The sequence below is a fragment of the Phacochoerus africanus genome, chromosome 8 (assembly GCF_016906955.1).
Source record: "Phacochoerus africanus isolate WHEZ1 chromosome 8, ROS_Pafr_v1, whole genome shotgun sequence".
Lineage (NCBI taxonomy): Eukaryota > Metazoa > Chordata > Mammalia > Artiodactyla > Suidae > Phacochoerus > Phacochoerus africanus.
Window position 1 is genome coordinate 96,726,485 of NC_062551.1, and position 17,903 is coordinate 96,744,387.

Here is a 17,903-nt window from a genome sequence, read left to right on the forward strand (position 1 = left end):
GAAACATGCCAAAGGTAGCTAGAGAAAGAAACTTAGGAGTCTTACAATCTATAATCAAAAGCAGCTCGATATTCCAGGAAACTTTTTTTTTTTTTTTGTCTGTTTGCCATTTCTTGGGCCACTCCCACGGCATATGGAGGTTCCCAGGCTAGGGGTCCAATCAGAGCTGTAGCTGCCAGCCTACACCAGAGCCACAGCAACGTGGGATCCAAGCCGCATCTGCAACCTACACCACAGCTGACAGCAACGCCGGATCCTTAACCCACTGAGCAAGGCCAGGGATCGAACCCGCAACTTCAAGGTTCCTAGTCAGATTTGTTAACCACTGAGCCACGATGGGAACTCCAAAACTTTGTTCTCTTAACAGAGAAAATCAAACTCCAATCTTGTGCCAGCCTACTTTTAATAACAAAACTTATTCACTTAATTAAAATCAATCTAGTTTTGGCCAGTCTTGACCATGAACAAAACTCATTTCTCAAGGGTCCTTTTCCACAAACATCCTATCATTATCCATATTAGTTTGTCCCTGATTTTCTTTCCCATCCAGTGACAACTGGCTCTAGGACAAAATTACTTTTTGTCCCTCAACAAAAGTATCCATTCTTTTTTTTTTTTTTTTTAGTATCCATTCTTTATACCTTCTTGCACTAACAACATATATCCTTTCTTTACATACTGAAACACTTTCCTTATTATTTTAGTAGTTTAATTACATGTATTATTATCTTTAACCAGTATTCTCCAGCAATAACCAGGAAGCAAGCCATTGTAAAGTATTTGTTATACCAGCATTTCTTGATTGGCAAACTTGGTGAACACATTACATAACCTTCTTTTATTTTTTATTTTTGTTGCCATTTCTTGGGCCACTCTTGCGGCATTTGGAGGTTCCCAGGCTAGGGGTCGAATCGGAGCTGTAAGCACTGGCCTACACCACAGCCACAGCAACGTGGGATCCGAGCCACATCTGCGACCTACACCACAGCTCATGGCAATGCCGGATCCTTAACCCACTGAGCAGGGCCAGGGATCGAACCCACAACCTCATGGTTCCTAGTCGGATTCGTTAACCACTGTGCCACAACGGGAACTCCTCCATAACCTTTAAAAACATACATTTTCTGGAGTTCCTACTGTGGTGCAACAGTATTGGCAGCGTCTCTGGGGAGCTGGGGCACAGGTTCTATGCCTAGCCCCAACAGTGGCCTGGGGATCTGGTGCTGACACAGCTGCAGCATGGGTCTGATCCCTGGCCCGGAAACTCCACGTACTGTGGGGCAGCAAAAAAAGAAAAACAAAACCAAAACCACATACATCGTCTCAGCATAATTTCTTTTTTTAGTGAGGTACAAGATGTTTGTCTAATAAACCCAAACTTTTAAACATTTTTTCTCAGAGTTCCTGTTGTGGCTCAGTGGAAACAAATCTGACTAGAAACCATGGAGATGCAGGTTTGATCCCTGGCCTCACTCAGTGGGTTAAGGATCTGGTGCTGCTGTGAGCTGTGGTGTAGGTCGCAGATGCAGCTCAGATCTGACATTGCTGTGGCTATGGTATAGGCCAGTGACTACAGCTCCAATTCAACCCCTAGCCTAGGAAACTCCATATGCCCCAGGTGTGGCCCTAAAAAGACAAAAAAAAAAAAAAAATTTTTTTTCTCATAAGAAGACTGTTAGCCAAACTAAGACTTACCTAGCAATCAGTGTTCCAGTATTTTACCTTAATTAAAAATGATCTTGGGGAGTTCCCGTCGTGGCGCAGTGGTTAATGAATCCGACTGGGAACCATGAGGTTGCAGGTTCGGTCCCTGCCCCTGCTCAGTGGGTTAACAATCCGGCGTTGCCGTGAGCTGTGGTGTAGGTTGCAGATGCGGCTCGGATCCCACGTTGCTGTGGCTCTGGCGTAGGGCTGGCAGCTACAGCTCTGATTTGAACCCTAGCCTGGGAACTTCCATATGCTGCAGGTCCAGCCCTAAAAAAGGACAAAAGACAAAAAAAAAAAAAAAAAGATCTAGACATTCAGTGAATCCTCATTATTTACCTTAATTTAGTAAAACTCTAAAGTTTCAAGTTACCAACCTCTGGAGAAACTAAAACACAGTTATTCCTAAAGAGTTCTCCTAAAAGATTCTATCCCATTTATCTCTATTTCATTACTAATGAAAATATCATCATACGAAGTTAATGTTTTCTTGCTGACAAATTTTGCAATAGATGTAATATGACTTATTTGGCATCTAGAAAACCTAGGTACAATAAATGTTTTATACTTAATGACTCTAAAGACATGTCTATATTAATTAAACCAACAAACTTTAATATCAGATATTAATTTAACACTGAATATTATATTCCCCAGATCATGTGAAAGTTCATTGTATTTGAGAAGTTATATGAGCACTTAATTTCCTTAAAACAATTTAAATAGAGCTCACTTATTAATCCATTTTTATATGAAGACAGAACAGAGATCTCAGATTTATTTTAAAACTTAGTGATAAATCAGACATTGTAATATAAAATTCATTAGTTTACAAATAACATTGGAATAGGTTTCCTTTACAAAGCCTCTTCCCCCTCTTCTTGTTTTCCAGTTTCAGGTTCTACCACTTAACCCCCAGGCTATAGCCTCAGGCAGTGTGAGTTGTGTTTGCATTCCAAGGACATGGTAAGAGTTATAATTTGAGCTTTCTCTCAGGGTCAAAATTTTGAAAAAAAAAAAATCTATCAAACTAGTTTTCTCCAACTGAGCAAAAAATAACAAGTTTTGAGATCTTTCTCCAGAGTCTAAAGAATATTTTGGCCACACAGAGTCCAAAAAATCATCTTTCTCTTTATAGGGGCCTAAAAATCTCCCAGTTTTGTAAAATACGCCTCCCCAGGGGACCATAAGATGGAACAGAGCTCTGATTTCACGTTTTTCTCTTCTCTGGCCAAGATCACCAGAGACAGACCAGACCAAGGCAGGTCATTACCTGGTGGCCTCTCAGGGTCATAGTTCCCAAGCACTAGATTGCAAAGTGTTTTTTTAAAGACTGCACCCATGGCATATGGAAGTTCCCAGGCCAGGGACTGAATCCAAGCTGCAGCTGCAATCTACTCCACAGCTGTGGCAACACTGGATCCTTAACCCACTGTGCTGGGCCGAGAATCAAACCCACACTGCCACAGGGACAACACCGGACCCTTAACCTGCTGTGCCACAGCCAGAGCTCCTGGAAAGTTTCTCATCTGCCATTGCAGACAGGGGCGCAGATAAGCCTTGGTCTAACAGGGAGTTTTCTAGTTATCACTCAGGCAGTGCTGGTTGGCCAAAAGACTCCTTGGCCAAAGGGCAAAGACAATCAAAGTGGCATTCCACTTAAAAAGAGATGACAAAGTTTGACATCTTTCCCTCCAAAAAGGGAAGTTCCAGTCAATAAACCAGTAGGGAGAGTTCCCTGGTGTGGTTGAAGGGGGATTCCACCACTTACCAGAGACGCCGACCAGACCAGACCAGACCAGGACCAGAGTCTTACTCCTTCACCATGGAATCAGAAATGCCACAGGCCAGCCATGTCAGGTCAGTAGCCAGCACTCGAGGCTGTCCCTGAGGCCAAAGTGCTCAGGCAGCTGCCAGACCAGATCCATGGGTTGCCACAAGCTAGATACCTGCTCCAAATGGGTCACCAAAACTGTTACCCAGTTTTGCTCCCCTGACGCACAGCAAGGCCAATCTGCTGCCCCCAGGTGGTGGTGACGGAAAATGCAGCCTTTACTACAGGACACCCAGCGTGGGGCCAAGCAAGGAGACCTGGCAGCTCATGACCAAAAGACCCAAAATCCCTGGTGGCTTTCAGACAAGGACTCTTTTTTTTTTTTTTTTTTTGTCTTTTTGACTTTTCTAGGGCCTCTCCCGCAGCATATGGAGGTTCCCAGGCTAGGGGTCTAATCGAACTGTAGCCGCCAGCCTACGCCAGAGCCACAGCGACGCCAGATCCAAGCCGCGTCTGCAACCTACACCACAGCTCACAGCAATGCCGGATCCTCGACCCACTGAGCAAGGCCAGGGATCGAACCTGCAACCTCATGGTTCCTAGTCAGATTCGTTAACCGCTGCGCCACGACGGGAACTCCTTGGACAAGGATTCATAAAGGCCAGGTGAGGGGAGGGTCACTGGGAGCCTGATCAGCCTGTGCACGTCCCTCTGACTGACGGATGGGTTTCCGGAGTCAACATCACCCACCTTCTGGTCTGGTGGTCTGGGGTCTACTTGCTGGTGGGCAGCAGGCAGTTTCTCGGCCTGGTGGGGGTCTCGGTATCTGCAGCACAGCTCAAGGAGATGGCTTCGGTCTTACCTTTTACCCTCAGGGAGGAAGTGAATGAAGGTCCCTGACTTTGTTTTATGGCTAAATTATTATTTTGATTTGACTGTTTTCCTGTTTTTGCCTTTTCTCACTTCTCTGATTAAATCTGCTCTTTGGAACTTGATGGAGGCCTGGGAGGCTAAAGCTTTTCTCCAAACAAGGAGGGGGGCGGGCACAGGAGGGGGGTCTGTCACCAGAAAAGCCCTGATCAGTTTCAAGCACTTTACAGTACCAAGTGCTGTGCAAAGAACCCTCAGCATCACTGTCTCCTTTGACACTCAGCTCTGAAGTAGGGCTGTGTACACCCTTGTTTACAACTAAGAAGCGGGAATAGCAAGGTGGTCATTGCCCAAGGTCAAGCCACTAGCCCAGCGTCACACCTGAGGTTTGACCTTGCAGTACTGTGCTTGTGACCTTTCTGTGTTTCCACCAGCTTGCCCAGCGAAGGCTATGATTCTGAATCCAGTCACCAAGCACTCAGTGGATATCCAGAGCTGGGCGTGCAAAGCAGACATCTCATCCTGGCTCCTGGTTAAACACACCTGTGAGTAGTTAAAAGCAATATAAACCCCTAGGCATGCAGAGTGAGCTGTGAGCTGGGGTCAGTCAAGAGCACTTTCATGGAAGCAGGTTTTACGGTGGGTTCAAAAGGGGGACCCAAAGTGCAGTCCAATGACACCTGCATTGCACTATCTGGGCCAGTGCCCAGGCCTCGGCTTTGACTTCTTTCAGAAAGTAATGAGAAACCACTCTAGCTTTTTTAATCAGTGGGAGTTAACGACAGGATTACTTTTGAGTCATCTGACAACAAGAAGAGGAACAGAATGAAAGGGAGACCAGGTCAGAGGTGACCTTCCTGGTACAAGGTGCATCATTAGTCAATAGGAACATTTAGTGCCTCTCAGGTTGCCACGGTCAGGAAATCAGGAGAAGCTTGGGAGGGTGGCTCTGGCCTGGGTCTCTAATGAGGCTGCAGGAGTTTGAAGGCCTCACTGGGGCCGGAGGACCCACTTTCAGGATGGCTCCTTCTGTGTCCGCATGACATTGGCAGCTGGATGCCCCAGTGCAAGTCCTTCACACTGGCCTGGTGGGACATTCTGCAGTTTCCATTGACCCCATGTCAGCCCTGCTCTGTGGACAAGGCCTCAGGCGGCTGTGGTCACCAGGGGGCAGCCTCCCACCCCAGCAGGAAGCACCTGGCGCAGACTGGACAGTGAATGTGAGCAGACACCAAGATGACTTGAGAGCTTTTAGAGCAACATTTGGAAGTCAGATAACTCAGGTTTTGTATTTGGGAAACAGAAGTAGCACTAATCAGGAAACGGGAAGAGGAAACCAGTTTGATGGAAGGGACCAAATTTAGTTTTATTTATGTCGATTGAAAGATATAGCGGCACTTCTAAGGAAGGGGTTGGCTTTCCAGAAACTCTCTTTGGTAAAGGCCTCCGTAAATCTTTCAGGCTTCACGGGCTCTTCAGCCCATACACTCTGCTCTGTGGAGGGTTTATTTACAACCCTTTAAAAAGCCAAAAAACCATTCCTAGCTCACGGGTTGTAGTCCACCCAAGTCCTGTGCTAAGCAAACTGTCCTATAACAGCTGAAGAGGTGAGCATAGAACCTGATAAGGAATTGAGGCCAGAAACCCAGGTCAGCAGTGAGTCAGTACTCAGGCCCAATGACTTCCTACCACCTGCCCCTTTCACTGGTGTTAACTCGTACTAGTAATTATAAAAGTTTTTTAAAAAACAAAACATACTGTCACCAAAATATGTTCCACCAGTGAGGCCAGTATCCCCAGTACCAGCCGCACCAGTAGTCCCCGCGGGGTCTCTGTGGTGCAGCGATGGGCCAGCACCCTGGTGAGAGCACTGTGGCCAGGAGCTGTGAGGCTGCACGGAGGTCTTCATGCCCACTCTCTGCCTGGATCCCATCAGGCAGGTTCCAGCATCCACACTGCACACATGGGAACATAGGAACAAAACTCAGGGCTCACAGGGTAAGCCTGGGCTCACCACACACTCCATAAACCCACAGCAGGCTCACAAAGCTCTCCCCTAGCCACCAAAGTCCCCTGACTCTCCTGTGGATACTGAAGCTGTAAGAGGGCCTGTGAAAATCTGTTCTCAGCACACAGACATTCCTGAAGGTGGAGCTGTCTGTTCTTAGTACAAGGACATTCCCTAAGGCCTTGCTGTAAGAGATCTGCCAGGGAAGAAAGGGGAATTCACCGCAGACTCCCAGCACATGGCACCCCCTTCCTCACCACAAGGATGGAAACGCTGGAGCAAAGTCACTCACTTTTGAGAAGCCAGAAGCCACTGGCACAAATCAGACAGAGACACTTGATTCTAATGCCAAATGGGCAGAAGTATCTTCAAAGAATATTCAGCACTCTTGGTTTCCCTTGAGCACCAGCCCAGTAACTTCTGGTTTATCTGCAGAGGTGACACAGTAATTAGTGCATTCAACTTTGATTTCCACCAGACTTAAGGGACACTGTAACAGAGATATAAAGGAGGAAACAGAGGAAAGACAGAATTCTGGATTTATTTCTATGCTTTTGGCAAAAAAAAAAAAAAAAAAGCCTTAGGCAAGTAATAGGACATTATCAAAATAACTAGTTTCTCCTAATACTCATTTCTCTAAAAAGAGCTAAAATGGTTGGTTCAGTTAAAACATAAAGAAAAATGCATCTCATTTCATGTTCAGAAACTAAAATGATATAGGGACGCTTTATGTTACTTGTTATATATTTAAAAACCCACCTCCAAGATGAAATCTAAGGTCTCATGAAATCTGCCAAACAAATTAAGTGATGTTTGTAGAGCAGGAAACGAGTACTGGCAGGTTTGCCGCAGAGCCCAGGGCAGAGGCCCAGGCCCAGCGCTTGTTGGCGGGGCAGCTCCTGGGCACCATGAATGCCAGGCCTGGTCTGACCAGCCACAGTCAGACCTGGCAGGATCCCGGGGCTGAGGGCCTGGAACCTACAGAATTAATAGGCTCCAAGGCCAAGCTCAGGCTCTAATGTTTAAAACCCGCTGCTGCCCTGACAGATCATTCTTCCCGAGAACTGTCCATGACCATAGCAAACCTGCAGCTCGACGCCCACAAGTATTTCCATCCAAGTGGTGGAAGGTTACAGCGTGTGGGAAAGCTGTTCCCTTTTTCACTGATACTCTAGTTACTAGGGAAGGGAATATCAAAGGGTTAACTTCTTAAACAAAAAAACCTTTCCACCAAAAAAAAAAAAGAAATGGTAACCAGTTGGCCCAAATGTAGCAAATTCGGCCCCTTTCCAGAGTCCCTCTCCTCAAAGTCCCTGGACACACAGGCAGTAAGCACGAATGTCCCCTCTGACACATGCGCAGAGCGTGCACATCCAGCCCCGGCCGCTGACTTGCTGCCCAGCCTGTGTCTTGTGTCCTGGGCGCGGGGAAGCGCAAGGCCAGGGGCGGTGGTGCTTCACGCCCTGCTGCAGGCAGGGGCTGCCAGCCCTCCAGCTCCAAGTTCAGGTGGCCGATCACCCACTCCAAGGCCTCGCGACCCTGCCAAGAGAGCAGCAGTGAGGACCCTCTGGGGAAGAGCCTCTGCCGGCCCAGTGCCCTCATGTTCTGGCCTCTGCTGAGAGCCACTCAGTAGCCAGGCTGTCCCCGATCACCACACAACAGCAGTGCTGAGGGATACTCATTATGAAACACGCCAGCTGAGAATCGATCCCAAATTAGAAATCCAGGTTAAGTTTCACATAGCCATCGACACACTGCTTCCTCTATTTTGTCAGACAATATTTACCACTGTTCTTACTGTGAATTCCAAATACAGCTGTACAGATAAACACTGAATCCACTTCCAGACCAAACTGAAAGTTCCAAAGCCAATTTTATGCTTAAAAAAAGCCTCTGAAGATAATCATTATTGCTTGCTTTCTTCATGACTGACCCCCTCAAGAAAAAAATTTATTTGTACTGTAATGCACAGGAGAACAAAACCTCCACATACACACATGCTTTCAGTCTACCAAAAAGTCAAAGAGCCAAATAACTGACATTCACAAACTGTCCTTGCCCTAAAAATGCAATTTCCTTGCAAAATTATGCAGGGCACCTCTGCATACTCCAGCCATTGTAGAGTATTCACGAGAATCCACCCTTTCTGGCACCTGTGCCTACTCTGAAACTGTGGTTTGCACAGGCTCACAGATAGAACAAACCAAAGGGTATGAGTGGGAGCAGGGAGAGGGAGGGACAAGACAGATGGAGGATTAAGATTTTTGGGTTTTTTTTTTTTTTTTTTTTGCTTTTTAGGGCCGCACCTGCAGCATATGGAGGTTCCCAGGCTAGGGGTCTAACCAGAGCTACAGCTGCTGGCCTACGCCACAGCCACAGCCACAGCCACAGCCACACGGGATCAGACCTGCACCACAGCTCATGGCAATGCCTGATCCTTAACCCACTGAGGGAGGCCAGGGATCAAACCCACAACCTTATGGTTCCTAGTTGGATTCGTTTCTGCTGTGCCACGACGGGAACTCGAGGGATTAAGATTATACAAACTATTATGTGTTAAAATAAATAAGCTAAAAGGACATATGTACAGCACAGGGAATACAATCAATATTTTATAATAACCATAAATGGAATATAACCTTTAAAAAATTGTGCATCACTATGTTTATACCTGAAACTTATATAATATTGTAAGTCAAGTATTCCTCAATAAAAAATAGATGAATATTTTTTAAAACCAGTTTCCAAAATGATGAGTTTCCATGTCTCCCTCTAGAACAGAACTCCCTACATGACAAGTTTTAGACCATTACCTCTATGAGGTTATCCAGAGTCACCCCGAGTTTGTGGAACAAGAGGTTCACTGCAGAAAGGGTCACAGGGTAAAAGACGATGCTTCCCATTGGTGACACTATGAAGAGACATCAGGGGAAAGTGGGATGAAGAGAAAAGCTCCCTTCACACTCATCACTACAGATAGGAGTGAAGGCTCTACATCTGGGAAGGAAGGGAAGGATGCTACAATGAGCAGGAAAGACTTAGAAATTTAGAAAACCGTTTGCCAAGATAAAAATTAGTGAGAGTTGGAAGGTTGAAGTCCAGGAAATCTCCCAGAAGGTAGAATAAAGAGGAGAAAAACTATAAGAAAGTTCCAAGAGCAATCCAGAAAGCTTAACATATGACCAAGAAGATCTGCAGAAAAAGAGGAGAGAGAAAATTCTGGGGACGTTACCAAAGGCACCAACACAATGGTTTTCTTTGGATGTCTCAGCTCTGTGTTTACATGGATGTATTTTTTTATGTCTTCCTGTTCTTTACTGAGGTGAAATTCACAAAAATTAACCTTTTTGGGAGTTGCCATCATGGCGCAGCGGAAATGACTCCAACTAGGAACCATGAGGTTGCGGGTTCCATCCCTGGCCAAACTTAGTGGGTTAAAGCTCCGGCATTGCTGTGAGCTGTGGTGTAGGTCGAAGATGCAGCTTGGATCTGGCATTGCTGTGGCTCTGGTGTAGGCCAGCAGCTGCAGCATCGATTAGACCCCTAGCCTGGGAACTTCCATATGCTGTGGGTGTGTCACCAATCAGAGCTGGGTCCAATCAGAGCTGTAGCCACAGGCCTACACCAGAGCCACAGAAATGCAGGATCTGAGCTGCATCTGCGACCTACACCACAGGTAATGGCAACGTTGGATCCTAAACCCACTGAGTGAGGCCAGGGATTGAACCAGTGTCCACATGGATGCTAGTCAGGTTCATTAATTGCTGAGCATGATAGGAACTCCACCTCATAGTTTTGATTTGCATTTCTCTAATAATTAGTGATGACAAATTAAGCATTTTTCACATGCCTGTTGGCCATCTGTATGTCTTCTCTGGAGAGATGTCTAGATCTTTTGCCCATTTTTTTATTGAGGTTTTTGATTTTTGAGTGGTATGAGCTGTTTGTATATTTTGGAAATTATTCCCTAATTGGCTGCATCATTTGCAAATATTTTTTTCCCATTCTGTAGGCTGCCTTTTTGTTTTGTTTATGGTTTCCTTTGCTGTCCAAAAACTTTTAAGTTTATTTTGGTCTCTTTTATTTTTGTATTTTGTTCTTTTCCTTTTTTTTTTTTTGCTTTTTTAGGGCCGTACCTGTGGCACATGGAAGTTCCCAGATGAGGGGTTGAATTGAAGCTACAGCTGCTGGCCAACACCACAGCCACAGCAACACCAGATCCAAGCCATGTCTGTGACCTACACCATAGCTCACTGCAACACTGGATGCCCGACCCACTGAGCAAAGGCCAGGGATCAAAACTGCATCCTCACAGATACTAGCCGGATTGGTTTCTGCTATACCACAACAGGAATGCCCTCTTTTTTCATTTTTTCATTTTTTTTTTTTTTTTTTTTATTGTTTGGGCCAGACCTAAGGCATATGGGAAGTTCCCAGGCTAAGGGTCAAATCACAGCTGAAGCTGCCAGCCTACGCCATAGCTCAGGGCAACACCAGATCCTTAACCCACTGAGCAAAGTGAAGGATCAAACCCACATCCTCATGGATACTAGTCAGGTTCATAACTCACAGAGCCACAACAGGAACTCCCTATTTTTGGTTTTATTTCCATGACTCTAGGAGACAGATCCAAAAAGATATTGCTGTGATTTTATGTCAAAGAGCTTTGTGCCTGCTTTCTTCCAGGAGTTTTATAATATCCCATTTTACATTTAGTGTTGTAGAATGTTCTCATTTCATTCTTTTACATGCAGCTGTCCAAGTTCCCTTTCTTACATGTTGATAGCCAGTTGTCTCAGCACCACTTTTTTTGTTTGTCTTTTTGCCATTTCTTGAGCTGCTCCTGCTGCATATGGAGGTTCCCAGGCTAGGGGTTGAATCGGAGCTGTAGCCACCGGCCTACGCCAGAGCCACAGCAACTTGGGATCTGAGCCGAGTCTGCAACCTACACCACAGCTCACGGCAACGCCGGGTCCCCAACCCACTGAGCAAGGGCAGGGATCGAACCCACAACCTCATGGTTCCTAGTTGGATTCGTTAACCACTGAGCCACGACGGGAACTCCTGAGCACCATTTCAATCCATGAGCAAGGGATGTCTTTTCACTAAGTTTTCTTCAATTTCTTTCCATAATGTTTTGTAATTTTTAGTGTACAAGTCCATCTTATTTCTATAGGTTTCACACTTGGTATTCTTTTCAGATCGTGCATGGCTACTGTAAAGAAACACACTGGTTTTTATGTGTTGATCTTGTACCCTGCAATTTCGTGGGGCAGTTTCTATTTTCATTTTTAAAGGTTTTATTCAAGTATAGTTGGTTTACAATGTTGTGATGATTTCTGCTGTACGTCAAAGTGATTCAGTTACACATGTACACACATCATTCTGTTTAAGCTTTTTTTCCCCACGTAGATTATCACAGAATATTGGGTAGAGTTCTCTGTGCTATACAACAGGTCCCCATTGTCCAATCTTTCCATATACCTTAGTGTGCACATGCCAATGCCAAACCATTGCTGAATTCCTTTATTGGCTTTTTTGTGAATTCTTTGGGATTTTCTGTATATAAGATTGGGTTATCTGTGACTAAAGATAGTTTTACTTCTTCCTGTCCAGTTTGAATGCCCAATATTTTTTTTTCTTGTCTAACTGATCTAGCTAGAACTTCTACTCTAAAAAAATATACTTTAAAAATACCTTATTACTAAAAATGTTAATTAGCTGAGCCATCAGCAAGTTGTAGTAGCATCAAAGATCACTGTAACAAATACAATGAAAAAGTTTGAAATACTGCAAGAATTACCAAAATGTGTCACAGAGATGTAAGCAAATGCTGTTAGAAAAATGATGCTGACAGACTTGCTCAAAGTTAAGCCTAGGTGCCACAACCTTCAATTTGTAAAAAATGCAGTATCTTCAAAGTGCAAAGAAATGAAATGCAATAAAATGAGGTATGCCTGTATCTTCTTAAGTCCTTTCTTTTCTGTGATGTTTGTAGTAATGCCTCCCACTTTCATTTCTGATTTTTAAGTTTTGAACCTTCTTTTGTGCTTGGTCAGTCTAACCAGATTTGTCAATCTTGTTGATCTTTTCCACAAAACAACTTTTGGTTTTAATAATTCTGTTGTTTTTCCATTCTCTATTTAATCTCCTCTCTAATCTGTATAATTTTTTTTTCTTTCTGCAAGCCATGGATTTAGTTTGTTCTTCATTTTCTAGTTCCTTAAAGTCAGGTTAATGACTTGACAGCTTTCCACTTTTCTGGCTGTGCCCACAGCATACCAGGGATCCCAGGAAGCTCCCAGGCGAGGGATCAAATCTGAGCCACAGCCAAGACAATGCCAGATCCTTAACCCACTGAACCACTAGGGAATTTCAGCTTTCTATTTTTTAACATTTGTAATATGAATTTCCATCTGAGTACTGCCCTCACTGCCTAAGTTTTAACATGTTGTGATTTCATTTTCATTCATTTTATAATTTCGCTTGTAACTTCTTTGACTCACTGGTTGTTAAAGCATGCTTTTTGATTCCATATTTTTTTAATTTTTCAGTTTTCCTTATGCTATTGATTTCTGCTATCATTTCACTGTGATCACAAAATATACTTTGAAGTCTTCTTGAGTTTACTGACACTTGTGTTTTTTTGGCCTTATATATGTCTATCCTGGGGAATATTTCATGTGCTTTTCAGAAAAAAATGTGTTTTCTGCTGTTCCTGGGTGAAGGGTTCTATATATGTCAGGTCAAGTTGGTTTATAGTGTACCTTAAGTGTTCCATTCATTGCTGATCTTCTGTCTAGATGTTCTATCCATTATTGAATATGGATTACTGAAGTCTCTATTATTGTAGAATTGCCTCTTTCTCTCTTCTGCTGTTTGCTTCACATAGTTGGGGGTTCCATAGTGTGGTGTGTATACAGTTTTAACTTTTATCTTCTTGATGAGTTAGTGGGCCCTTGTGTAAATATACAATCTTCCCTTGTTGCCTGTAACAATTTTTGACTTAAAGTCTTTTTCTGATATTAGTGTGGCCACCCATTATTGGTTGCTATTCACATGGAATATCTTTTTCCATCCTTTCACATTCAACCTACTTATGTCATTGGCACTAAAGTGAGTCTTTTGTAGGCAGTATATACAGAAGGATCATGTTTTTCATCCATTCTGCCAATCTCTTTTTTATTTTTATTTTTTTGCTTTTTAGGGCTGCACCCTCGACATATGGAGGTTCCCAGGCTAGGGGTCGAATCGGAGTTGCAGCTACCAACCTACACCATAGCCACAGCCATGTGGGATCCGAGCCACATCTGCGACCTACACCACAGCTCACAGCAACGCCAGACCCTTAACCCACTGAGTGAGCCAGGGATTGAACCTGTGTCTTCATGGATGCTAGTCAGATTCGTTTCTGAGCCACAACAGGAACTCATATTCTGCCAATCTCTTTTAATTGGTGATTTTAATCCATTTGCCAATAAGTAGATGCTAAAGAAGCACTAACTCCTTATATTTTGCTATTTTTTTCTATAATTTCCATAACCTTTTCTTCCTGAATTCTTTCTTCACTGTCTTCTGTTATATTTATTTTTTCTAGTATACTATCTTGATTCCTTCTTTATTTTCTATATATTTTTAGTTACCCTGTGATTATAATTATCGTCTTAAATTCATAAAAATCTAGTTTGAATTGATAACAGTTTAGCTTCAACAGTGTATTAGTCAGGGTTCTCCTGAGAAACAAAACCACTAGAATGTGTGTGTGTACACTCACACAAACACACACAGAGATGTAAGGAATTGGCTGTGCTAATTACAGAAGCTACCAAGTCCAAAATCTGAAGGGTAAGTTAATCAAGATTCATTTGGCACCCCTGGTTGGTTTAAGTATTCGATTAGAATCCTGAGTTCTCCAGAAGTTGATTCTGTCATTTGGAGCCAGTTTACTGTTTCAGCGGGGGAACTGAGTCTTGGAGCACCTCCTCTGCCATTTTCTGTGATGTCACTATGTATTATTTTAAGCTTTAATTCTGAAATTATTATAGACTCACAGGAAGCCACAGAGGTAGTACAGGAACACCCCATGTCCCCTCTACCCACCTCCCTCAGTAACATCTTATGTAATTGTAGCACAGCACCAACACCAGGAACTTACATGCACAGTGCAGCAGAGTGAGCTTTTAAAAGACGACTTCAAACAAAGCTGAACCAAATGAAATTTCACATCAGGGACAAAGAGAGCCTAAGAGCTTTCAGAGTGCAAAGAAGCCATATACAGAGGATCAGGAATTGGGGTGGAAAACAGTAGAGCAGTGCCTTCCAAATTCTGAGTGAAAGTATTTTTAATCTACAATTATACATCCAACCAAGCTTTGGGTGTGGAATGAGACAGAAGGGACATTTTCAGATGCCAGGTCTTGGAAGCCACTATGGGGTGTCTTTCCCCATCTTGCTGTAGGAAAAGAGAGAGAGGAAGGCAGGGAGGCCAGGAGACAAGAGCTCCAGGAGGCGAGAAGGGCCAAGAGGGATGACAGCCATGTAGCTGCTGGTCAGAGAGAGCGAGACTGGCCTCCAGGAAGGACAGCACCAGGGAAATGGGAAAGGACCACACTACCTGCAGGGTTTGACCTGTGGAAAGGTTGTCACATGCATTACAAAGAGCGGGTGAAGACCGTGGGAGGACTCAGCCAGAGACTTCTAAAAAATAAAATTAGCCTCACTCAGTGGGTTAAGGATCTGGCATTGCCATGAGCAGCAGTGTAGGTTGAAGGTGCAGCTTGGATCCCACATTGCTGTAGCATAGGCTGGCAGCTGCAGCTCTGATTTGACCCTAGCCTGGGAACTTTCATATGCCCGTGTGCAGCCCTAAAAAAAAAAAAAAAAAATGGAAAAAATAAAGTTAAACAAACGAAAAGGATAACACAATTACCTTCGAGGGGGAAAATAACTATTAAGGAAGAAAATGTAATTACAGTATACTTCTTCCCTCAGTAACAAATAATAATGATGTATTTTTAAATTACCAAAATAATAATAATGTGCTTTTAATTATAAGTTATGACAAAGCTATATTGGGGAAATGGGAATGGGAAGATTTAAGAGAAAGAAAATAATCTATTGCAGCAGGAAGTCAAGAGATAATGTCTAAAATTGTTCAGTCACAAAGAAATGGAAAGATATCCCATGCTCTTGGATTGGGAGAATTAACATTGTTAAAATGGCCATGTTACCCAAAGCAATCTACAGATTTAATGTAATCCCTATCAAATTACCCATTACATTCTTCACAGAACTAAAACAAATAATCCTAAAATTTATATGGAAACAGAAAAGACCCAGAATCACCAAAGCAATCATGAAGAAAAAGAACTAAGCAGGAGACATAACCTTCCCAGACTTCAAACAATACCACAAAGCTATAGTAATTAAAATGGCATGGTACTGGAACAAAACAGACACATATGGATCAATGGAACAGAATAGAGAGCCCAGAAGTAAACCCCCACACCCATGGTCAATTAAGCTTCAACAAAGAAGGCAAGAACATGTAATAGAGAATAGACAGACGCTTCAGTAAGTGGCAGTGTGAAAGTTGGACAGCCTCATGCAAATTGATGAAGAACACAATCTCACACCATGCACAAAAATAAGCTCAAAATGGCTTAAAGGCTTAAACATAAGACATGGCACCAGGAGTTCCCATTGTGGCACAGGGGAAACGAATCCGGCTAAGAACCATGAGGTTTCAGGTTCGATCCCTGGCCTCACTCAGTGGGTTAAGGATCCGATGTTGCTGTGAGCTCTGGTGTAGGTCGCAGACGCAGTTTGAATCTCACGTTGCTGTGGCTGTGGTGTAGGCAGGCAGCTGTAGCTCTGGGGACCCCCATATGCCACAAGTGTGGTCCTAAAAAGCAAAAAACAAAAAAACAAAAACAAACAAACAAAAAAAACATGACCCCCATAAAACTCCTAGAAGACACTCTCTGACATAAATTGTACCAATGTTTTCTTAGGTCAGTCTCCCAAGGCAATAGAAATAAAAACAAAAATAAACAAATGGGACCTAACCAAACCTACAAGCTTTTGCACAGCAAAGGAAGCCATTAAAAAAAATGAAAAGACAACCTACATAATGGGAGAAACTATTTGCAAACAATGTGACTGACAAGGGCTTAATTTACAAATTAATTACGCTTGTACAACACAACAACAGAAATACAAACAACCTAATCGAAAATGGGCATAAGACCTAAACAGACATTTCTCCAAAGAAGACATACAGATGGCCAACAGGCACATGAAAAAATGCTCAACACTGTTAATTATGAAAGAAATGCAAATCAAAACTATAATGAAGTGTCACCTCACATGCATCAGAATAGCCATCATTAGTAAGTCTACAAATAACGAATGCTGGAGAGGGTGTGAAGAAAAGGGAACCCTCCTCACTGTTGGTAGGAATGTAAACTGGTACAACCACTATAGAAAACTGTATAGAGGTTCCTCAGAAAACTAAGTGTACAACTATGATATGACCCAGAAATCCCACTCCTGGGCATATGTCCAGACAAAACTATAATTCAAAAAGATATATGCACCCCAATGTTCACTGCAGCACTTTTCACAATAGCCAAGACATGGAAACAACCTGAATGTCCATGGAGAGAGGAACAGATTAAGATGTGGTACATATTCACAATAAAATACTATTCAGCCATAAAAAATGAAATAGTGCCTTTGCAGCAACATGGAACTACAGAGTCCCATACTAAGTGAAGTCAGAAAGAGAATGACAAATACCATATGATAGCACTTACATGTGGAATTTAAAATATGACACAAATGGACGTATCTATGAAACAGAAACAGACTCACAGACATAGAGAACAGACTTGTGGATGTCAAGGAGGAGGCGGATGGGGGAGGGATGGATTGTGATTTAACGTTAACAGATACAAACTACTGTAATTAGAATGAACAACAAAATCCTACTACAGCACAGGGAACTATACACAATATTCTGCGATAAACCATAATGGAATAGAACATTTTAAAAAATAATGTATATAGATGTATAATGAAACACTTTGCAGTACAGCATAAATTAACACAATATTGTATATCAACTACACATCAATTAAAAATAAAATTAAAAAATAACAAAATTGTTGAATCAAGAAACAGCAGAACATGCTTATTTATTCAGAAATCTAACAGTAAATGCTCAAATTGCCAAAAGAGTGGTCTCAGAAGGATAGAAGCATGTTTTGCAGAAGGGGTAAGAGGAACTGCTTTTGTCAAAAATCTTTTACGTCCATTTCACCTTAAGCTATGTGCATAAAATATTCTCATAAAAATAATAATGAATTTAATTTCACTTAGGATTAGAAGTACTATCTCCAAGGGAAAAGCAGTATCTAAAAGTCATAGATTACAGATCTACCCATCCTTTATAAAGGAGACCTCTCAAGTTTTTATAATTTGAAAGACACTAAAAGAGATAATACACTTTACTTGTAAAAGTTAAGAAAACTGAAATGCCTAGTT

General features: G+C 42.8%; 1 protein-coding gene across 6 annotated transcripts in view; it reads right to left on the reverse strand.

The window, feature by feature from the left end:
• Nucleotides 1-6,940: 6,940 nt before the first annotated feature.
• The window catches only part of PRELID3A (PRELI domain containing 3A), a 51,187-nt gene continuing 40,224 nt past the window's right edge, over nucleotides 6,941-17,903 (reverse strand). For 5 of the 6 annotated variants that reach the window (XM_047793653.1, XM_047793651.1, XM_047793652.1 and 2 more), the window contains one exon: nucleotides 6,941-7,895. In XM_047793653.1, the coding sequence (XP_047649609.1) occupies nucleotides 7,566-7,895 (330 nt within the window). In that variant the 3' untranslated portion in view covers nucleotides 6,941-7,565. The remainder of the gene's footprint in view (nucleotides 7,896-17,903) is intronic. The other variant, XM_047793655.1, reaches the window with a different exon arrangement.